Below are 24,978 nucleotides of genomic sequence, written 5' to 3'. Positions count from 1 at the left end.
GCTACAGATATCCACTGCCTTCAGTCATTGGTTGCCTCAAATCACGTGTGTTGTTGTCAAGATGGCGTCTCCGAATGGAGGTAAATTTTAATTCTTCTTTTCCCTGGTAGCATTAGTTGTTAATGTAACCATGCAACGGACCAGTTAAACATTATAAACCTTGTGCTGTTCAACATATCATCTTAAAGAATGAACGAATTGAGTTTCAAAATTAGCTTTTACCTCGGAATGGCGTGATAAAATTGTTTTGAGTCAGTCATTAGCAAGCTACGTGTAAGCGACAGATTTAACGTACTGTTATAAATAATTACGAATATGATGGTGCAGCGGTTACGCGAAGAAAACTTTTTTTTTAATCTTGCATCTATTTTTTAAATATGGGTTTTTGTACATTTTTGTTAAGCATTGCTATTCAATGCAGCTAGTTCAGCTTTATCACAACAATGCACTACTGAGTAATCATTACTTAAACTCCCCCTCCAATGTGACCTGTCATAACATTATTTGTATACTAAATATTATATCCTGAATAATACGTGAGGATTTCTGTTCCCAAAGTCGCAGCATTTAAACTCACCTGTATTGTCAATTTAATAATATCTGTTCTATTAAAATGAATGCTTATTGATTTATTTATATTTTTTCTGAACCAGTGTTGTAATAAAGAGTATGATTGTTTTATATAGGTGAGGACTTTGAGTCCTCTCTGCTGAGTTTTGAAAAACTTGACCGGGCTTCACCTGACCTGTGGCCAGAGCAGTGTAAGTTTGATTGTCTAATGTTATTGAATAGTACTTTATATGTCACGTTCACAGATGTTTTCACATATGACCCAAAGTTACATTGATTGAAATACACTAAGTGCATTAGATTATTATTATGTATCTGAATGTTGTTTGAAAGTCCCATGTACTCCTTTGATATTTTAACAGTACCGGGTGTCTCAGAATTTGCTGCATCCTTCAAAAATGTGAGTAAAAAAAATAAAATTATAATAAATCATTTTCAAACATGAGAGATGAATTTAAGACTTTTGTTTGTTATTCCAGCCTATCACAAATTCTCCGCCCAAATGGATGGCTGAACTGGAGTCAGAAGATATTGAAATGTTGAAAGGTCTGCTGCCTTTTCCATTAATTAAAACGAATTAACATTGAGCCTCTTGATGCATCATTTAGCATTTTATTGTTATGGTCCCATGTGACCGATGCTTGCTTCAGTTAAAGAGCTTAATAATAGTTCGACAAATAGCAATGTGAATTAAAAAAACTTTGTTCATTTTTATTAACTTATTTGTTCAGGCATTGACATAGGTCAATACAGACTAGATGTGATTGGTCTTCTTGTTTTGTTTTAGAATTAGGGAGTTTGACCACAGCAAATCTGATGGAGAAGGTGAAGGGACTGCAGAATCTGGCTTATCAGTTGGGCTTGGAGGAGTGTAAGTAATTTTACCTCTGGTTTCACAGACAAAGCTTAAGCCTAGTTCCAGACTACAATGTATGTTTGAGCTGTTTTAACGGAAAGCAACTTTTAATAATATTTCTTTAAATATTTCACTGCCATTGTTATATCTCAAGATGCACACCAGTAAAGTTTTTTTCTAAGGCACGTTTATAAAAGCTACTTAAAAGCTCTTGTTAAACTAAAAGTCTAATCCTGGCCTTAGTTTTAAACAGTCAGTGCACAGTTTATGTGACTTTGTAAAGCCTCCACTAGATGGCGTTATTACCAAAGAGGGGAAAAATCATTCACAAATGCAAAAGCGTCTGTCACATATTAAGACATTTTACACATCTACACTTTAACCACAAATTATTGGTCAGGAAATTATCAAAATGTTCTCAAATTCACTACTTAAATATCCATTGCTGCCTCAGAAAAACATCAAAGACAGAATTAAGTTTTTGGCAGAATGTGGGAAGTTTGATTCAGAGTGGTTCAGGAGAGTTGTGTGGTGTGAATCACAATGAAACATGAGTTGCTTTGGAGTGCAGGAGATTTTTGCAAAATGCCTTTCTTCTCACAATTGAAAAGTTGTTATCTAAAGAGGAATGATCAGATTCCAGATTTAAACCCGAAAGTGAATATTTGATCTCGCATTAAACTCAAACTAACTGGGAGACATTTTTCAACTACTGTACTCATGAACTGTTCGAAGCCATCAACATTGAGTGGAACAACACAGACAATTTTTCCTGCTAAAAGCTCTCTTTCAATTTTACCCACATTACGGTACTTAAAGCGGTCCTATTATGCCCTTTTACAAGTCTTGATTTTGTTTTTGGGGTTTACCAGAATATGTTTCCATGCTTGATTGTTCAAAACATACTTATTTTTCACATATTTTACATTATTACAGCTCCTGTTTGAACGCGTTGTTTTTGATGAAGCCCCTCCTTCTGTATGTGAAATGTGCTGTGATTGGTTAGCTGTCCCAGTGTGTTGTGATTGGCAGCGGTTGGCGCGTATTCGGGAAGTGTCACGCCCCTTCATAACCGCTAGCACTACTCGGATGTAAATATTAACGATGGCATCAATTTCAAACTATTTCGAGCCCGATTCAAGTACGGATTTCAAGTACGGACTTTGCAAGCACGGATTTCACAGGACGTTTCAGAGTGGAATATTTTTATTAATTTTTTATTTTCTTATAGATACAATGTTATCCACCATTTAATCATATTTGTCGGAAAAATATGGTAAAACAAACCGCAATCAATCACAAAATGATGGATCATTTTCCTAACGGGCGATTTAACAAAAGCAAGAGCTTACAAAAGCTAAAGTAAACACTAGATCAATACTGTAATGTTAGTTGGCAGGCTACTGGAGGCAAAGCTTTACATAATAGCTATCAAAGCAACTCCATAAAACTTATAATTGTGACTGTTAAGTACAAGTTGTGATCCATAAACAACAGATGGTCCTGACAAAATGGGAATAGCTACGTCTTTCAGGAAAAGCTTTGGTGCGTATAGCCTGCATTGTACTCTCTTCTGGAAGCTGTTCTCTGTAAAATGTGCAGCGACATACAAACGTTGAGGTTATAATGTTCAGGAACGGTGTTAAAAATACATTTTAACCTCTCTCGGTTAGTTCGTCAGCCTTAGGACAAACTTTTTCCGGAGTGTAAAAAACAGCAACAACAACTCTCTTCTCTAAAGCAGCCCAACATGGCCTCTCCCCCTCTGTGGCGTGTTCCCGGGGGAGGGTTTATGTAGATTTTAGGGTTAATGATGTCACCAACCCGGGAAGAAGCTCGTTGTAGTTCCTACCAGCCGGTTGTTGTAGTCCTTAAAAAGCGATTTCTGTAAAAGAAAATATCTCCCTTTGCATTGAACTTTGAGCGTTGTAACTTTGCAGATGTTGTTTATGCTCAAACAGCAACATTACACACTAACTAAACAGTGATGGGCAGTAACGCGTTAGAAGTAACGCGTTACTGTAATCCCATTACTTTTTTCAAGTAACGAGTAAAGTAAGGGATTACAATTGCAAAAACAGTAATTAGATTACTGTTACTTTCCCGTAAGGAGGCAGCGTTACTGCGTTACTGTGATGTTGTTTCGTTAGACTGTCTCGTGAGTCGTGGCTTAATTTGAGCCGGAACACGCCCGACGTTGGATACGGAACCTTTTTATTGGATCCGGCACCTCCTATGTCACTATGGAAAATTAATCGCCTAAATAAAAATAAAAAATACTATTTGTGTAGCCTAGTGTTCAATGTTGTTATCGATAGAGCTGCGCGAATGGGGTATTAGCTATTTATTTAATCCGCAACCGCATCACAAAACTCATCATCCGTAAATGCTGATGCGAGCCGCGAGAAAGCCCTTGTCTGTTCTAGAAAGGATGCAGCAAAGATATTTAATGCTAATGTATCATGAGACATAGGCCTACGCTGAGTTTCATTCATTTATGAGGTGCGCGCTCTAGTTAACAATGAAAGTGAAAGTGAACGCGGCGCGCCGGCTCCTCCATGTCACGGTTATTGTCTGCTATATTTGCCTTGTATTTGTTAAATACATGCAAATGGTTGATGAAACATTTATTAAAATAAGATACAAAAATAATTGAATTTATACAAAACGAAATTAACTTTAAAGAAAGGCTTTTAACAATGCAATGCAAGTGAACGCGGCGCGCTACCGCCTCAATGCACGGTTATTATATTGTCTGCTATATTTGCTTTTTATTTATTAAATACATGCAATTGGTTGATGCAATATTTATTAAAATTAAGATACAATTTATACAAAACGAAATTCACTTTAAAGAAAGGCTTTCTACAAAGGAAAACTCCATGAAATGGTAAAAACATGTCTGACGATTTACAAAAACAAAACGAATCTGCTCTTTACTGTTAAAAGACGTAACTGTTAATAATTTGGAATACAGTCATGAGAGACTTTCATTTTAATTAGTTTATTGCTGTATTTTATTTTAATCTAATCGAATAGAGGATTTTACAAAAAAATATTTGCATTTTATATGCTGGAATATGCAGAAATATAAGTTAACAGAAGAAGGACTTTGTGTAATTTCGTTAAAATATGGTGGACTCTGCAGAAATTGGTTAAATGTTCAACATTTTTCTTCAAGTCTGAGACTGTTGCATTTAATTAAATTTTTGGTTGATGCAATGTGCATAAAGTTAAAATATTGAAACTAATTAAACAAGTTTTAAAAAAGAGAATGTTTAATTTGATTCAATTTTAGATGATGGAATATGCAGAAAGAATATAATTAGGCTGAAAGGTCTGCTTTTATAGCGTATTCAGGTCGTGCATCATGTTTTTGAAGTAAAGTAACTAGTAAAGTAACTAGTAAAGTAACTAGTAAAGTAACTAATTACTTTGGAAAATAAGTAATCAGTAAAGTAACTGGATTACTTTCTTGGAGAAGTAATCAGTAATCAGTAACTAATTACTATTTCCAAGTAACTTGACCAACACTGTAACTAAAGTTAGAAAAGTGGAATCACAAATCAAGGACCCTTTACACTTTTAAAGGGCACCTATTATGACATTTAAAATGTTCCTAATGTTGTTTAGGGAGTCCCCAACAACAGTTTTACATGCATGCAATGTCAAAAAACGTTTTTTTCCAAACCCCTCCTTTGCGCAACGCTAATCTGCGTTGATTGGTCAGATGACCCAGCAGTGTTTACAGAGATAATACTTATTGTTTAACACGGAGTACAATGATGCTTTTATCAATTAAATTGTGTTATAATAATGATTATAGTCCACTGCTTTGTAGTTTGTAGTAAAAAACTAAAAAATAAGATAAAGAATTTAATGTTATGTTAGCGAGCATAGCCCAGAGTTCATATTGTAAAAGCACAATCAGTCTTTGTTTGCATTAGCCCGATGCATAAACATCACGTTTTTACACAAAAAAAAAAATGCACTTACGTTACTACGAGGTATTATTCTATTCTTTAAGACAACTCCGAAAACAACGACAAACACTTCACATATCTCAATACAATTGTCATTGAAGACCTAGAAGCTAAACGGTGCTTACACAACAAACAAAATAATTATTAAGCATGCTACATAACATAAAAGCAACAATTATTAATAACACTTACAGGTTGTGATACGGAGGAGGAAGCTGATGCAAATACACTTAGAAATGAACCTTCCTTCAATATCAGCCCGGCTCGCGAATCCAAGTTTGATCGCATTTAAAAAGCAATCGTCTTCAAAATGGCGCGAACAAAGCACAAGGCTCGGACTATACTTCTGTGGTATAGTTGTATATATGAATTGTAGCCACTTAGTCTTCAAATGCTCCTCCTTGGGCAGATGAAAAAAGTTGAGTTTGAGTCGCACTTCAGAACACAGCGTCTCGTCGCCCTGATGTTTTCAAGTTTTCCCTGGCCTTGGAGCGCAATAAGTGGGCGTATCGTATTCAAATAACTTGACAAGTTGACGTCATCTAGTCAGAGAAAAAGCTTCGGTCTGCTAACGATTCATAAAAATGACTCCGAGTCAACTCTTACTTTTGAAAGACAATAACTTTATATACGGTGCACTTTCATATTTCAAACTTTGCAGGATGTTTTTGTTCACTTAGATCTATGTTACACACTACATGAAAGGTAAATTTCAAAATTCCATAATAGGTGCCCTTTAAAGAAAATAAAGGGGAAAGCTATTCTGTGCTAAGCTACTTTATCTACAGTATTTGTGTAATACTTATTTCCTGACCACTGATTTGTGATTAAAATGGTTTGGAGGACCATTAAATAATTTGCCATTTTTGGTTTGGCCCATTTTTCTTTTGCCCAAGAGTGTAGTCAATCGAAAAACAGTTTTCCCCTGCTTAGATTTATGATACAGGTTCTTTAAAACACATAAACTATTATAAATAATCTACAATGTACATCTATTTGAAACCTACCTGAAAAATTATTTCCATTATCAAAAAAAAATGTTTTTATTTGATAAGTCTCAAATGAATCCCCTCTCTATATTTAAACAGAACTAGCTTGCTGCCCAGTGGCTCTGAGATGTTATATCACAGAATTGCTAGATGTAGTCTTAATCCATAATGGCAGGATTACAGGAAAGATAAGTGTTTTCATTTTTTTACCAAATGAAAATGGGCATCAGATCTACAGATCTTGCACAATTTGAAAGTGACTACGGCAAACCATTTGTAAACACCTGTTTAAAATATATTTCATTCCATCTGGCAATTTTGACCTTTTGTGCGGCATGTTCAAAAACGTCCCTCAACTAGATTTCCTTTCAATGAGAAACATAGGGTGAATTCAGGTAAAGTCTCAATGACAAAAGTTTAAACTTAGATGGACCCTTTTCACAGACTATGATGAATCTTTTTCACATATCTAGTAAAGGTTTTCATATTTTCATTTTTACATTTTTATAACGCTATACATTGTGTTATATTACCTTGTCAGTAAATGACAAAAAATAATAAAAAAAATACCGCTGCTGCAAGGGTGTTTCTAATACAACAACTGAGGGAGAAATTTGACATCTCGCCACCTTGGAATTATAAGGTTCTATCTGCATTCTGACTGGTTTTGAGATATTGAGCTTTAACGTTTTTGCATTCCATTCGGCTGTGTAGAAAGAACCTTTTTATTTTCTAAATAAAATGTTCCAAAATGTACACAACTTAAACAACATCACATAATGTAAATAAGTTGTCACAGAATAAGAATACCGCATGTGAATAACTCAATTTTGACAAAAATGTCAGATAGAACCTTATAATTCCAAGGGGACGATCTTTCTCTCTTCTAACTGCTATAATCAATCTCTTACTTAAATGACAACTTCCGCTTCTGAGAGCCCCAGAAACATGAAAAGGGTATTCTGAATCTACATAAGTAAAATAAGATAAAACATTTTGACTTACTCATTCATTAATTATTCTATTACATTTGAGTGAACGGGATCTCCATATTACTTATCTTATAATGTCTTTGGTTGTAAATGGTGCATAAAATAATAACATAATGTTATATATTAATACTTTCCTCTGTTTTTTTTCACTGAATATTTATTACACCAAGCACAAGTTCTATTATTTTGTGGATATTTGTAATGCATCGTTTCATGTTTTCTCATTTAATATTTAGAATATCCCATAGCAATGTTTTGTTTTGTTTTTCTGTGAAAGGGCACTAATGCTGTCTAAATGCAGATTTTTGGGGTTAATATCTTAATTATGGATTTAGCTTCCATGCCACATTTGCTATGTAACGATGGCAAGTAGAGAGGCATAACCGGAGTCTTTTCTGCCTCCATTTAATATGTTTGACTTTGCACTCAGTAGGCTTCCTAGCAGTGTAATAAGTCAACCTGTCTCCACCCTCCAGTCATTTTGTCCTCTGCTTTTTCATGGTGACTTCAGTAGGCATGCAACTTCAAGACATTTATTCTTTTTAACAGGAGTAAGACAATTAATTTCCAATGCTGGAAGCAGGTCTTCTCCATCTAATATATAACCTGTGCATGACAAAACTGTGATTTAGTGTGAGTTTGTTTACACATTTGTTTCATATATATCTTTGGCTATACCCACACTGGTTACTTAAGTCTCTGGTCAAACGTGGTGCTGTATGTGGGAAATATACTGGTGAAGTGATGAGAGGTCTCCTTGTGTGTTCACTGTTGATTTTTAAAATCTCCATCAAGACGCATGATTAAAGTAGGCTCGTTCAACCAAGATTATGCCAAACATCATTTGTCACAGCTCTATGCTCTTGAGCGAAATAATATAAAATAGTCAGCGGCATGAACTCCACAAGTTTTTGGAACATTAAATGATCATGTTTCAAAGGGCGTCCTGTTATTCAGTGGAAGAAAGAAAATCTGACCGTCTGTATTAAGGCATTCAATCTGAAATTTCACATTCATTTTACCCGTTCAGAAGTTCAGGAAATGAATACTTTCAGTCAGCAAGGATTCATTGCATTGATCTAAAGTGACAGTAAATACATTTACAAATTTTACAAAAGATTTCCATTTCAAATAGAACTTTCTTTTCATCAAATAATCCTGTAATTTATTACAGTTTCCACAAAAATATTATATTTATTTCAACATTGCTGAAATGTTTCTTGAGTTGCAAATCAGCATATTAGAATGATTTCTGAAGAATCATGTGACATTAAAGACTGTAGTAATGATGACTGCTGAAAATAGAACATTGTTTTTTTAATTGTCATAGTATCTCACAATATTACTGTTTTTATCATCAAACAAATGCAGCTTTGGTGATCATAAGAGCCTTCTTTCAAAAACAAAAATTGTACCAACCCCAAACGTTTGAATATAATGTTGCCGTGTATTACAATTTTCAAAATCGTTTTTTTTTTCTCGAGGTTTAGATTGAAAATAGGCGTTTGGACCCTTCTGTACACATGAATGTAAGGGAACTAAGCTGAAATCCGCTCTTTGCTTATATCAATTCATTATATTGTTCCGCATCATTTCAATATTCTATATTTCAAAACCATAACGATATTGTAAATAAGCGTACTCGTATGTAATGCCTCCTACTCTGAGCAGACAGATATGAAATTATGATTATCATTCGGCTCAGAGCAGCATTTAACGCGGCACCCTTTAATGCGGTGTGGTTTAATTTTCTTCCTTCTCCTAGCTGTCAGGGGAAGCCTTGTAAATCTGAGCTACTTTTTCATCATGTTTCTTTCTCTCTTCAGCGCCTTTAAACGAGCTGACGAGAGGTAGTGTTAGGAGACGGGAGGGTGTGGAGGAGGAGGAAGATTTACGGCACCTTTGGCTTGACGGCCATTAAAGTCGTGATCTAGTTAATGGGGATAATGCAATCAGGCAGTGAAAACTCACCCCAAAGGCAAGGTTATCAGCCACACATTTGTTTTATATATTTATTTATTTTTTCCAGCTCAGGCACATGCAGATGCCGAGCCTTTAGATGCATTAGCCGCATTATGTTTGGGGTGGAAAAATATGAATAACGGCAGCATTGATTAATCATGGACTTATGTTAAGCTTAAAACGTATAAATAAGTGTATACTATGTATTTTAATAGCTTGGTGTTGAGTGGATCAGCACATTTTCTCATCTGTAACTGCTACATGAGGGGCGCGTAAACCTTTTGGGGGTGCGACCATAGGCTGATAAGGATATCATATGCATGTGTATTTATTTGTGTGTGTGAGCGTGACATGTGCCACACCAGTCTCCTTGGGGACGTTCACCCCTCCTCTCCTAGCTGAGTGACGCTGATCGGGGTCATTGTGGGAGGGCCTGACGCGTGCCTACCCCTCCAGCCCCCCACCAGTACCCATCTGCTCCAGGCCGTGATGAATGCTGCTGTCGGGGGGCTGCTGAGCATGGTCATCAGGCCCATCCGCTCCCACAGGACCAGTCACTACACTGATAAGTACTGTTATTGAAGGTAATTGAATGGAGAGTGCTCCTCTGGGACAGCCAGGCCTCAGGCGATGCTGATGATATCTCTGATTCCACTGCGGCGGCTTGCAGATGATGTAACACACTTGTTTCTACTTGAGTAATTGTGGGGGTGTTTTTTTTGTGTGTGTTTTTTAACGGGCTGGTAAATGATTTGGAAACATTTTATAGGTATAACAAGATTACAACTGCATTTCTGTGTGTTTTGAACCAAAATAAGCAGCAGGAAAGTAGGAATGCATAAAATGCATTAATAATGCCCACTAAGGGGTTTTCAAAACTCCCTTACCCTGAGGATTAAACTTTTACTTTTATAAGTGATCCGATTTAGGACTACTAAAACCCTTTTAAAAACTCTGGCAACCATTCTAGTATCATGGCGGCAGGTTTTGTACAGTCAAGTGGAACTCACATTTTCTTCAGAAAATTTAGTAATTACGGTAGTTAGTCTAATATTTCCTCAGACATAATGATTTATTACAGATGCTACGGTTGGAGCATAATGGCTCAATGACAAAGAAGAGTGTCTACAATAAAGAAAAGGAACATTCTTTTTATAAGTCAAGTTTGAACACGTGCCAAGTTGAATTATTTTTTTTTGTATTCATGTTGGTTTCATAGGATTTATTTTGTGTACCAGGAAATTTCTCAAAATGACTTGAAATTTCATGTAGTTTAAAAGCTATTTTAATATATATATTACCAACTTGAATACATGTTAGTGTGTTTAAACAGTGTTTTAAATATCCATCCATTCATCACACATATACAGTAGTGGTCAAATGTGATGTCCAGAGGGGATATTTGTTTTTAATGACCCTACAAAATATGATTAAAATATTTATATTTTTTTAAAACTGTTTTAAATATGAGGGAAGAACAAAACACTAATCGTGGTTAAGATATTATCTGGCAAAATAATTTTTCAAAAAAATTAACTAGTTACACAGGAAAGCTCACAGGAAAAAGCATACATTGACTAAAACATAAGTTATTAATATTTTGATGGTTCTCATGTTTTTGCATGTTCATAAATTTTGTATGACAGCCTGTCCAAAAAGTATGTACAATTTAGCATGTTTAATTGTGTTCTCAAATAAAACAATTGCTTAATTTAATAATATTTAATAAATGGTAGAGATTTCAATGTTCCTGTAGGCTGGGTAAATCTTTTGCCGTGTGTGTGTGTGTGTGTGTGTGTGTGTGTGTGTGTGTGTGTGTGTGTGTGTGTGTGTGTGTGTGTGTGTGTGTGTGTGAGTGTGGCCTTGTAATAAACAGGTCAAATTATCTATTTTAGAGACTTGTTGACCTTGGCATGCACTCATGTATCTACAGGCGTCCTCTATGATATCATTTCCTGGTTTTGTTTTTTTCTGAATGTTGTATGCAACACATTGATTTTGATTTGGTGGACAAAACTTTTTAAAATATTAATTCACAGTAAAGACATTTTGTTAACATGTTTTTCATAATAAATAATAAGAATATGGGAAAAAAATTAATATTCTTATTAATATCAAGACAGTTTGACATTTTTGACCTCCTTACCTCCAATTTTTTTTTTTTTTTTTTATACAGAAATTAAATATATGCTCAGCGGAGGTATATTCAAGTGAATTGTGTGCATGAATTGCATTTTTTATGTCGTTTTGATCAAATTAACAGATCCTCACTCAAAAACTGGTTGTCATGTTGTTGACCCATATGTGGTGCTCCAGATGCATATGATAAATATTAAAGATTCGGGAAGGAACAAAACTCTGGCTTGCAACATTCAAGAACCTCCTGCTGTTCAATCTGTTCTTGCACCCAGTATGAAGGTCAGACCCGTCCAGCGCTAATGGCCCCAATGTTCACTGCCTCCTCCCCTAGATCAATCTCTTCTCTATTAAGCGGAGTGTGTCGCTGAATATGATTGCAGTGATGCTACCCTACCCTAGTAATGTGCTTCCATCAATCCATCAGAGACACCCGACCGCAGGGGCAAGCAGTTATGAAGTGCTGCTAGATGACAGGCTGAGCTGGGGGAAAGCTCTCCTCGACTTTACTCTCCTCTGTCTTCCTGTCCTCTCATCTTCCCCTCCCCTCACACAGTCCTGCTCGCACTCTGCATCTTTATGGCTGATGTAGTAGCAGAATGAAGCAGGGAATGTTTGCGGTAGCATTCAAAATATAATCCTTAACTTCACACTGCAAAAGTTTAAGTAAAGTATTTTTGTTTTCTGAAAAATAGCTAAACATTCTTAAATCAAGATACATTTGCTTGAGAAGTAAAATGAAAAGATATAGTCTTGTTTTCTAAAAGAAAAAGAAAAAAGTGACTATGCTTTAAACAAGAACATATGGGGTAAGAAAAATAACTTGTTTTCGCTTTGTTACGTTTATTTTTCTGACCCCATTGGCAGTTTTTTCTTGTTTTAAGTATAAACTCACTTAATTTCGATAATTTATTTCAGAAAACACTTAATACCTTAAGTAAAGGGTAAGTTCACCCAAAAATAAAAATGATGTTACGAATTACTCTCATGTCGTTCTAAACCCGTAAGACTTTCGGAAACACAAATTAAGATATTTCAATAAAGCCTGAGTGATTTCTGTCCCGCCATTGACAGTCCACGCAACTACTACTTTGATGAGTTAAAAAGTTCATAACGAGATCGTAAAAGTAATCCATTTGCATTGAGCAGATTTTTTTTGAAGAGACATGATTTCTTTATATGATGAACAGATTGAATTTAGGCGTTTATTCACATATCATTCATCAACTCACACATCAGATATGATAAACGGAAGCTCAAGCATGTTAGCTTGACGTGCAAGAACCAATGAGGTTCATTCTCACGTGTTACAAAGCACGTTTGAGCTTCTGCAAGAGGCAAGTTTTTTTTCTTCCGCTTTAAGCAGGTTCGGTTGAGCTTCTGTTTGTGTTCGCTGATGAATTTTTATATGTGAATAACCTAAATTCAATCTGTTCATTATATAAAGCAACCAAGTCTCTACAAAAATTTGGACTAAACCATTTGATACATGGATTAGTTTTACGATCTCTCTATTTTTGAAGCGACAAAGTGATAGTTTCATGGAGTGTCAATGGAGGGATAGAAATCTCCCAGATTTCCTTAAAAATATCTTCATTTGTGTTTAGAACATGAATGACAGTCTTAGGGATTTAAAACAACATGAGGGTGAGTAATTGATGACTATTGAATTTTTTTGGGTGAACTAATACTTAAAGTAAATTTGCTTCTCAAGTAAATTCATCTTAATTTAAGAATGTTTAAATATCGCACTGCAATACAATACAAGTCAAAATACTATAAGAGTGAGAAAATAATTTTTTGCAGTGCATTAATTAATTCACTTTGACAATGACATGCTATGACATCATTCAGAGTCTTCGACTGCACAGATGCACCCGAACGCGGCTTAGAGTTTAGACCAGTAAAGAGGGAAAGTGGAGGGAATTCATCTAAATCGCTCTCCCTGCTCTGTCCTAGCCACCACCTCTGTCAACAGATCGGAAATGACACCTTATTTCCATAAATACATTAGGAATTCATTGGATTTTCTTTCCCAGCTAATCATAGCGCCTGTGTGAAGCCTTTTAGGGTTTTTAATGAATGAATTTTGACTGATTGCCTATTAATAAGGACACCTCTTGAACAGGGATAGGCTGTGGCAGGGCTGGCAGTGTGCGTGAGTGCGTGTGTGTAATGATTCGTGGTGTCAAGCGGTTGGAGGGAGGGGTGAGAAGAGGAGAGCTCTCGGCTGGGACATTAAGAGGAAGCAGTGGCTCCCTTGGGAAATCACTCACCATGTCTGCATCTTAAATATCTCTGTGAAGTATCAATAAGTAGGTAATTGAATTTTGAACACAAACATGAGCATCAGGTGTATGTGTTCCAACGCGGGACGAGAGGGTGGGTCTGTGTGCGAGCGTGTGTCTGTCCTCCCCCGTCCCATGAGGCTTAGGCAGCGAGAATGGATGTTAAATCTATTAAATAAAGATTACTCCCCGTAATAGCCAAGTGGCAGTTTCAGATGCGCAACAGGGGCACGATTAGTGTGTTTGACTTCTAATGAAAGTGAATTGGGGCAGTCAGGTTTTGGAGAAAATTCAGTTTAAGGTCCAGGAATTCATTTTCTCCTCAGGGTTAAAAACAAGCCGTCTTGTCTCCAGATGTGCTTTATTGGCCTCTAAAAGATTCCCAAGATAAAAGAGCATCCATGACTGTTAAACTGTATTCATTTTGAAAGAAAAGTTTGATGGTAACATATAATTGATTTCATTTAATGTGTCGTATGCTGACCAATGCATATATTATTTTATATATATAAATGCAATAATTGTATATATATATGTGTGTGTGTGCGTGCGTGTATGTATGTATTATATTATGAATATTATATATATTATATTATATATATAGTTTATTATAATATTAAGATGTATAATTTAATATTTGCAGATGTGTATATTTTATCATAGTATATTTAAAAATAACCAAACATTACATTACAGTTTGTATCACTTTGATTTTGCTCATGTATCGGCTTATTTGTGTTACCATTATTTTGCCTATTAACTCATCATGAAGCATATTTGCTTCATTCAGATATGAACAAGTGTTACATATACCATCAAGAAGATAATATGGCCTCTGGAATCCATAATATGCCATTTAGTATGGATGTCACCGGCAACAAGCTGCTGATTAACTAAGTACAGAATTAGTAATTGACCTTTCTAATCAACTAAACAAATCTCTAACTCCTGCTAATCAGTATTGATCTGCCCCATCCAGTGACAGGACCAGCTTTGTGTGTGTGTAAATGCACATACTTGTCTCTGTGTGTGTGTTTGAGCAAGGCTTGCTGGCAGGACCCTCTACACTCCCCTTTTTAATCTAACTCACTCAATGCAAATCATTTCTCTTCTGCTCTGACGGGAATTGAGGATAAATGGAAATCTAATTAATGAGTGGATCAGAGGGGTGCACTCTGGTGAAGGGGTCTCGTGGGAGAATGCTTGGCCAGACAGACTCCTGTATTGTTTTGGACTGAACATGTGAGGGAGATTGGCAGAGGGGTAGTAAGAGTTAGAGTAGGGTTGTTAGTTCAGCTATGACGAAGCTCTTTCCCCCTGTTTGTGGACCCCTCCAGGAACCAGTGGCCCATTTAACAAAACGTTAGCTGCCCTATCATTGACATTAAACCTGGGATTAAGACACGCATATACTTATGGAAAGTACTTGAGGCACTAATCTGTCACATTGACTCTGCATTTGGATGGTTAATGACTAATATCTTATAATACTCATCAAGTTTTTCACTTATAATGTTGATATCTGTTATATCAATATATACTGAAGATTAAGTTGACTTTCAGGCTTTACTCAAAGCTTTCTCAGGAATCTAAAGGGAGTCAAATGTCTACCAAGGAAAATAGAAATAATCAAACTGCTCTTTATTCCTGTGAATTTTAACATTTTATGTATAATGCACTTTTAATGCGAGTTGTATTATTGTAGTATGCTTGTTCTGTTTGTCTAGTTAGTTAAGCTTAATTCAACTCTTGGAAACTGGTTATGACGCACACCATGTTACAATCAAAGTGTGTTTTAAAATGAATTTGTAATATTTGAAAATACCTTTTAAGTACATTAGTATATGTAAAATATATTTTCTGTTGTGGGGTTAGTAAATTTTAGGGCCAGTAAGTTTTTTTTTTTTTTTTTGAAGAACAAGAAGAAGGAATTAATACTTTTATTCCGCAAGAATGCATCAAAAGTGACAGTAAAGACATTTATGGTGTTTATGGGTTTCAAATTAAAGAAATAGATAATATACTGTAATGCTGTCCTTTGAACTTTCCATTCATCAAAGAATCCTGAAAAAAGTATCACGTTTTCCACAAAAAATGTTTACCAGCACAACTGTTTTTAACATTGATAATAATAAGAAATGTTTCTTGAGTGCCAAATCAGCATTTCTGAAGGATCATGTGACAATGAAGACTGGAGTAATTATGCTGAAAATACAGCTTTGCCTTCACAGGAATAAAAATGTTTATTTTTGTCAAATAAATGCAGCCTTGGTGAGCATAAGAGACTTCTTTCAAAAATATTAACAAATCTTACCGAGCCCAAACTTGTTTTGTGTAAAACTATTGTTAGGTTGTATCACCTTATTTAATTTCCATTGTTTTTTTGTTTGTGTTTATATTTGAAAATAAAATGCTTGATGAGATGGTATGAAGTTCTAAATCTAAATCCAGGTTGCATCATGTTTAATCCAGTGATGGAAAGCTAAAGGTGAATCCACTGACACTTGCTCCTGTCATTAACACGCCACACAGGGCAGCTCATCTAAATTACAATTCCCCCACATTATTTCATTAGCTGCCGCCCAACACCGTCGCTTACCCTGTCCCTCACTCCAATCATTTTCCTGCCTGAAAAACACACCCAACAGCTCATCAGTGCCCGTGTCAGTCTGACCACAGGAGGGGTCATGGCTGTTACACCTCCATTTCTAAAAGATAAGGAGAGCGTGCTGTAGATTATGTTGATGGAGCTTTGAGAATGAAGATGAGATAATGGGTCCACTAGAAACACTTTATTTTAGTACATTATATTTACTTCAATAATTACTCGGGATCTAGCTTTCTCTGATTAAAATATACCATGTAAATTTACTCAACGTGCATCTGATAAGGTTTGAAGACTTTTTCTTTCATATAAGTCAAGTCACATTTATTTATATAGCGCTTTTTACAATACAGATTGTTTCAAAGCAGCTTTACAGAGATAACAGGAAAATAATGCAAAAAAGTTTTTCCAGAAGAAAAAAGCGTCACAGTCCAGCTTAAGTTTGTTTAAAAAAAAGTCATTAATTTAGTTCATTTATTTACAGTGTATATATATATATATATTTAGCCGCTCTGGGGTAAACCGTGATGTCATCGTCCAGCTCAGTTCAGTTCTTGTATAATATTGTCAATGCAGGCAGATCAACATTATTGTTGAGTATTAAATTTAATTTTAGATCCCCAACTGAGCAAACCAAGCCAACGGCAACAAAGGTGGAAACAGGCGAAGGTGGCAAGGAACCAAAACTCCATCAGGTGGCAAAATGGGGGAAAAAAACATTGGGAGAAACCAGGCTCTGTCGGGGGGCCAGTTCTCCTCTGGTCAATGAACGAACAGTGTATGATTGTGATTCAGGCAGCATTATAGGTCAGAATTCAAATTGGTTTGGAACAATCAGAATATTATCCAGTTCCATCTGGTTGAAGACCGGAGTCACGCCGGTATGGAGACGGGGTTTGTTGAGGATCAGTGTCGATGGCTGTCGTTTCGATAAGGCCTTCACAGGGGAGAGTCTAGTTGACACAATCTCTGCTGACACTTCAGGGATGCGTTGTGGTCGTGTCTATAACAGCGCAATAACCTGTTGACTTTATTGTCCCTTTTCAGCCCGAGAAATGACGAGAGGGAAATTCCTGAACATCTTGGAGAGACCCAAAAAGTGAAGACCCAGATGGCGACCGCTGACCTGTCGGGACATCTACCACCTGATTGTGATCTTGTGAGGCAGAAAACAGTAGCATGATACGTTAGCTTTTAAATGCTTTCAATAAGATTTGACTGATTTGGGGTCAAAACATCACAACAGCAATGCATCAATATATTTTGTATATATGTTCTCAAAACGTTCTTTAAATGACAGGTGCCGAGTAGAAAGGGTTGGATAGTGGTGTGCTATTCAGTAAATGTTCATAAATGTATTTATTTTTCACTCTGCTGTGTTTAATACAGTGTAATACAACTTCAATTGTTTTATTAAAAATTCACTTTTGTTTAAATGAAGTACAGTTGGTTGTGTTCGCCTACATGCCCTGTTGGATGATCTTACTATTTTATTTATTTTTTTGTACATTTTAAACACTTTTTGCATCTGCTAGTGAGGCTTTGCTTCCCGTTGTCCAGCCAATGACGTTTCCTGAAAGTAGCTTCCATGAAACAATGAGGGAGTTCATGAAGTAGTGTTCAAACTTTTAATTAGGGCAATAACTTCATGCCTGTGCCACTCCAGCGACTGCTCCATTAACGTCCCTCTTTTGCTCCGGACATGTGAAAGGCTTTGACATGAGAGTGCTTCCACACCAGTGCAAGGCCATATTTTCTATTTAATGGGAATTGGAAGTTTTGAAGGCCCCCAGTACAAAACATTGCGTAAAAATAATATTGCTCATTGTCATCCCTTTTAACAAGAGTTGACATAATTACTAGGGCCATTTCTTCTCTAATTAGCACACTTCCAGGGACATTGGCGCGAACAGTCTGGGAGAAAAGGGAATCAGACAGGCATGCTGAACGGCAAACAAAGAACGCTCTGGCGAGCGTAATTAGGTGAGACAGTGGCCAGGACTGTTCTCGGCTGGAGATGTCGTAGAGGCTGCGGTTGGCGAGTGTTCGCTCCTGCTCCCACCAATTCTTAGGGGTGCGCCTCTCCCCCAGTGTCTAATAAGCCCCTAATTGTCTTTCTGATTCACATAGTACAAGGGAGCTGCTGGTTTAAACCATTCAAAACTACTGGTGTCTGATCTCGCTCCGGAGGCCCCAGATTTGCCCCTCATTTTTTAACTGTCTAAACAAGCTTTTAAACAAGTTTAAAGAGAAGTGAGCTTGCAGATCCTCTGGAAAACGACCTCAACCTCTGGCAAATAGTCTCACATACGTATATTTTTCTCTGTACTGTTTGATCTTTTATTAAAGTCCCCGATTTACTTCAAGCGAAACCAAAGAACAAACTGCTGTGACGTCATTTCAAACAAAATAAGGCCGTTCAAGTTCATTTGAAGTTTGTTTCGAGAGTTTAAAACTGCTTGCAAACTTTCAGGAAAAGTTTAATCTGGCTGGTAAAACGCCTTCAAATCATTCAAACTACTGTGCTGATTATGTAGTAATAGGTAGTTGTGCTTCTTTGACGTTGAAATCTTCTCAGGTTCATTTCTAATTGACAGCAACACTAGCTATGTGTCCTTTCCAAAGTTGCTATAGGCGCAAAATTGTAAAATTGCACAAAACATTTGCGTAAAAAGCAGCGTTTCCATTCCATGTGTTCAAGAGAACAAAATCTTAATTTTTCCTCCATCGTAAATGACTTGCATCTCAGAGCGCGCAGATGCAACGCTGTCATGTTATCTTCGTATGACCTCACTCATACGAATTCGTACGATTTGTTTAAACCCCAGTGATGGGTAGGTTTAGGGGCGGGGTCAGGGGTAGGTGATTCATACGAATTAGGCAACAATCGCAAAAATTATGTACCTGAATGAGGTCGTATGAATTCGTACGAATTAGCCTCCTCGTAAAATACGTACAAATTGCTATGAGAACGGGTTGGAAGTTTGACTTTTTTATGTACTTTTTTATTTATTTATGCGCATCTTGCCTTTTCCATCCAGCATTTTTTTATGCGATATCCCAAAATGCTCATAAAAAGAAATGAATGGAAACATAGCTACTTGCTTTAAAGCAATCTATTGTATAAAGTGTTAAATAAACGTGAAATTACTTGACTGAAGTGCTGAATTCCCAAGCTCATGCAAACATATCCACATCGCTATATGATCAGATGCTTTCTTAACTGCTTTTTTCTCACCGCTGTCATTTTCATGTTCATCTAAATGCCACTCCAAGCAGTGCGAGCGGCATTGGGATGTTGGCTAATAGTATTCTGCTTTTCAGGTGTTTCAAACTTTTTTTTTACCCCTAAGTGAAGAAGGAAAAAGCCATTATCTTTGCCATGATTATATCGGGGGCCTTAAAGGGGTGAAAAATTCACTTTTATATGGTGTTTGCATATAAATGTATCTTTGCAGTGTGTGGACACAACCACCATACAAGGAAAAAAATCCATTCACTCCTTTTTTTTCTAATCCTCAAAAAGCCTAAACACTCAATAATCAAGCCATTTGGATTTTCTGAGCAATATGATGTCGTATTGCTCATGCTCCGCCCACAGCCACCGATGGACTGTCCCGTATTAGCATATTTCCGCCCTCAGCCATTTGTATACTATCTGCCAAGGCAGCACTTTACATGTCCACACGCCCCACGGAAGAGAGGGGTGGGGTGAGCAGTTGCTCATTATCATTTAAAGAGACATGCACCGAAACGGGTTGCTGTGAACAGAGCTGTTTTTGAGGAGGTAAAAAGGTGTTGCTTTACACAACCATTGAGGAATTTTAACCAAAGTGTGTTACAAACTTTACATAAAGACCCTAAAGATTCATACCAACTTCTGGAAAATGGGCAGCCGATGACCCCTTTAAAGTCAGTGTGAAAAGGCTTCTCAAACAAAACATTTTAGAGCTAGACTTGATTTTGTCCAAAAGGAATTGGTTGGATCATTGTGGTTTGCTATTGGTTGTCCCACCCTCACACTGAAAAACGCATCATGAAAGAAGATAAGAGATGTCATTGCAAGGGGAGGGGAAGTTATTTTGATTAAAGATTATAAGAGATCATTTAAAGAATGATGGGCAAAATAAATCATTTATAAAAAAATCATAAATACTGCAATATTTAATTTAAAAAACAACACTTGTCCATTTTCATTTCATGTTGACTTGAAGTATAGTCATAGACAGGCTTTATGAAGTTTGACTGAACTTTTGCACTGGTTGGTTCTGTACAATTGCGTCCGTTACACTTTGTTGCTCTCATAGATAGTGACAGTAGTGATGTACAATGACTGTTGTGAATAGACCGGTTAGTAAACTGACATCACGGAAGCTGCGGTTCACATAATGGCACCCGCCAGTAGTCTCTGCTTGTCAAATAGGTCCTGCCCAGACATCCTCCTTAAGATGAGGGTCATTCCCCACAGAGGGGCTGTCTCCAGGACGGGGGGAAGAAAGGAGAAACACCAGAGCAGCCATAAACAACCCGTTGCCCTGACCTCGACGGGCCTTGCTGCCCTAACAAACGTCAATCCGATGTGCCCTCAGGCCTTTAATTAGCTGTCAATTAGTGCAAATTAATCAACTCCTCGCCTAATTAAGCAATGCCGGCAGGCAGCTTCCAAACACGCTATTGTGGGAGTTGTATGAGAAAACTGGAGCTAGCAAACTCACTCTGCATCAGGGGGTCATCGCACCATTGGCGGTTTCGTGAGGGGAAAGAACTCTAGTCTCCATTTTTTTTTCACCTACTCAGCACAAGGTGTTTACCATTATCAGACTGCTGTCCTCAGTATTCGCTCTGAAAATCCCTAGTCTCAGGAAAAGGAGTTTCCCAGCCAGTAAACTTTAAAACGCCTCACAGGCTTTTCGGTTTAATTCAAGACAGGATTTTCAACTTCTTTTTTTTTGTAAATTATATTTTGCTTAAAGGAATATTCTGGGTTCAATACAGGTAAACTCAGTCAACAGCATTTGTGGCATAACATTGATTACCACAAAAATCAAGGTTATGGTAAGGCACTTACAATGGAAGTAATTGAGGCAAATTTTTTGAAGATATAAAAATAGAAATGTGAAGCTTATCATTTTATGAAAGCACCTACATTCATTATTCAGGTAAAGATTGTGCGTTATTTAAGCTGCAAAGTTGTCTTTCGGGTTTATGGCAACAAAGTTGTAAAATTGGGTGTAACTTTACCCAGAAAAGGTTAAGTGAACCCCCCATACACACTAAAAAAAAAGATCATATTGTGTACATCTTGTGGCTGTACTGAAAATGTGTGAGTATTTTAAACTTTACATATTGGTCCCATTCATTTCCATTGTAAGTGTAAAGTTTTGCTGTATTTGAAGTCAAAATATTCAAAAGTTTGGGGTTGGTAATGAAAGAAGACCACCAAGGCTTGCAATAATGTAAACAGTAATATTTTGAAATATTACAATTTAATAACTTGTATATTTTGATTTATTTTAAAATATAATTTATAGCTGTCAAATGATCCTTTAGAAATCATTCTAATATGCTGCTTTCCTGCTCCAGAATAATTTCTTATTATTATCAATGATGAAAACAGTTGTCCTGCTTAATATTTTTGAGTAAACCGTGATACGGTTTCCAGGATTCTTTAGTGAATAGAAAGTTCAAAAGCACAGCATTTGTTTGAAATAGAAATCTTTTGTAATGACTTTACTGTTACTTTTGATCAATTTAATTCATCTTTACTGAATAAAAGTATTAATTTTCTTTTAAAAAACCTAACTTTTGAATGGTAGTGTTTAAAACAGAAATTATGACTTAACTGTATTGTATGTATTAATATATTTTCACTATGATTTCCCCATGATAACTTAAGACTAACAACGTCATTAAAGGGAGGAGAAGCAACATGATAAGTCTATTCAGGCACCGTATTGATTGTTTTCAGTTGATTGAACTGTTGTAATAATGGACACTTGAATCGGTTTAATGCAGAATAATATCAAGTACAATATCAGCGAGGTTTTGGATGAAGGGGTTCTTGAGTGGGTCTTTGGGGCGGGCGGTTGAGAGACACTCCTCTATGCCGCAGACTGTGTGTGCTTGGTGTACAAAAACAAAATGCAACATTAAAAACAATTCATCACTTCCAATACATTGCAAATACAGAATTATGACCAGAAGAGCACAAGTGATTCTTCATTTAGATTGCCTGGCATGAGAAGATCAAGCACCAGCAATCTGTGATAGGGGCCGGACTAATGCAATACAATGTCCCTAATACAGCCCCATCCCAAAGCTCATTACCTTGCGGTGACCTTAGATTCCAAGTTCTCCGTAAAGACAAATAGCCGTCAAGCATTTCAATATAAGAGAGGTCTTCATTTGTATGCATCACATTATGCTGTAATTGTTACAAGTTTGGACAAACTCTCATTTTAGCATCTTTGAAAAAGTACACAAGGGTTGCGTCCCATTTTGCACAGAGGTCAAGGCAACGGTGTAATTTACCATCCATCTGTTTGACTAGCGCAATCGTTTTTTCAGTATCAACCATAGCTTTGTGTTTGTATGATGGAGATGACGGATTTCACTTAAAATAAGTAGGCAATAGGCATGAGCCCACAAGAGACTGAATATTCAGAGAGAGAGAGAGAGAGAGAGAGAGAGAGGGGGACAAATTTTACAACAGCTGTTTGCCTTTTAATCTGCCACCATCAGATCTTCCAGTCTTTGATAGGCCACCCAATCTACACGAATGACTGAACTAAATCTTTCCTTAATCTACAGCCTTATTAGTTTGTCCTCTTATGCATGTAAATCAGGATGCAGTCATTTTCATATGTAGATGGATTATTAAAAGCCATGGAGGGAGAGGTTTTTTTTTTTTTCAGCTCACAATAAACAACAAAGCCCTGCACAGATTACAGCAGAAGCGGTGGCTTCGAGAGGGCAGGAAGCAGTTTGTAATTGACAGGTTGCTTTGACAGAGCGCGAGTCTTGTGAATAGATGGGTTTATCTAGAGCGGGTGATGTGTCATTAGCATATCTTGATAACATTGATTTCTTCATTACCCTTAATGAAATTTCCACTTAATGGCTTCTAATTAGTTTCAACTGGTGCTCGTGTAATTGCAGCTGTAATATTTTGCTCAGCGGCGAGGAGTTTAATGCTTTGATGAGACGCGGAAACTCTTGCGTGAAGTTTCATTCTCTTGCACTTATTGCGCGTTTGTTTTCTCAATGTGTCTGAATGTGCAGATCGCTCGTTTGCGGTGTTCCTATATGTGATTAAACTTTACTTTTGTGTGACTGCCGGTTTTGATGATCATCTCATGTAATTGCCATGGAGCCAGGCCAACAAAGAATTAGCATGGAAGGGTAATTGAATAATGTCCCATAAGGCCACAAAATCGCGTGGCTTTTCTGTATTTTTAAGCTGATAAACAATATTACAGTTCACCTTTATTAGTAAAATTTAGGGCATTGTTATAACCAGGCCACTTCAGCATGATAAAACATCAAGTGTTCGGTGTAGCTATATTAATTAGCTAGAAAAGCAACAGATCTGTCTCTCGGGAGCGCGCGCTCGGAATCATTCCCTCGTGTGTGTCTGACGCCACGCGTCTGACGTTCTGCTGGTGGCGTATGAATCATGACGTTTATTTATGCATCAGTACATGGCACTTTGATAAGATTGGTGTTATCTCTGTCTCCATCAACGGCTCGCTGCTCATTTCCATAAATTATCTCCCAGTAATTATCTGTCCAGATGTCCAAATTGTGCCACAAATTATCTGCAAAACGAATCAAAATCCCACTGTAATTTAGTAATAGCTGATTAGACCTCGGTGTATTAAAGAAACATGGATGTAATTAGAATAAGCTATATTTTGCAGTCTGTTCAGATGGGTAACTATGTTTTATATGCAACAGCTCTGAAAATGTATAGAATAATGGAAGATTTTCTTGGATTTCCCCCCACTACCCTTTCACACACAGGAATAAAAAACACACACAGGATAAAAAAAATCTTTGCATTTATCTTTATAAGCATATTATTGTGGAAATAATATTGGATGGACACCCACTTTCCTGCCGGCCTTCTGCTTCTGCTTACAATTGACCAAGATTAATTAAATATCAATTTAATATTCTATAAGTCAAGTCAATTCAGCCAGGTAATGTCGTACATTAGCTATATTCAGCTGATTTCTCTGAATTTCTTATTGAAATGTTACAGTTAATGATGTGATTATGCCCTTTTGTTGTATTTTGTAGGTGGTGCTTTGATAAAGATAAAGAAATGCTAAAATGCACATTTTATGAACATGTTTTCGATCCCTGAATACAAGTCATTTTGCTATCATTTGGAGATTTTTTGTACTTGAAATAAATAAAATAAAAACGGCTAATTACAAATCTGAATTACTTGAAAAATTAGTAGGTTACCGTAATCTTTTTCTTTTTTTTTAATATGCAATTTCGTCTCAAAATAGCCTACTGATATTTGAAAAAATTCAGTGTCAATCCCAAACATGCAGGAAGCCATTTTGTTGTCATGTGATAAGAATATA

The 24,978-nt window shown here is 36.6% G+C and overlaps 1 protein-coding gene across 2 annotated transcripts; it reads left to right on the top strand.

Annotated features, from left to right (window-relative positions):
• The first annotated feature begins 8 nt into the window (after positions 1-8).
• Positions 9-17,817, top strand: lin52 (lin-52 DREAM MuvB core complex component). Of its 2 annotated transcripts, none has more exons than XR_013799963.1 (6): positions 9-80; positions 687-761; positions 933-970; positions 1,050-1,116; positions 1,358-3,410; positions 4,972-6,947. XR_013799963.1 is itself a non-coding variant. In XM_079632603.1 (6 exons), exons 1-6 carry the CDS (start codon positions 62-64, stop codon positions 17,482-17,484), a joined length of 339 nt encoding a protein of 112 aa, XP_079488729.1. In that variant the 5' UTR covers positions 21-61; the 3' UTR covers positions 17,485-17,817. The 2 variants fall into 2 exon arrangements, 1 of the variants encoding a protein (XP_079488729.1); XM_079632603.1 differs by lacking the exon at positions 4,972-6,947 and adding an exon at positions 17,429-17,817 and having other exon boundaries at positions 21-80; positions 1,358-1,441.
• The last annotated feature ends 7,161 nt before the right edge of the window (positions 17,818-24,978 follow it).

Source organism: Phoxinus phoxinus, assembly GCF_949152265.1.
Source record: "Phoxinus phoxinus genome assembly, chromosome: 13".
Taxonomy (NCBI): Eukaryota; Metazoa; Chordata; class Actinopteri; order Cypriniformes; family Leuciscidae; genus Phoxinus; species Phoxinus phoxinus.
Note: the sequence above shows the minus strand (reverse complement) of the source record. Positions and strands in the feature narration are given on the sequence as shown.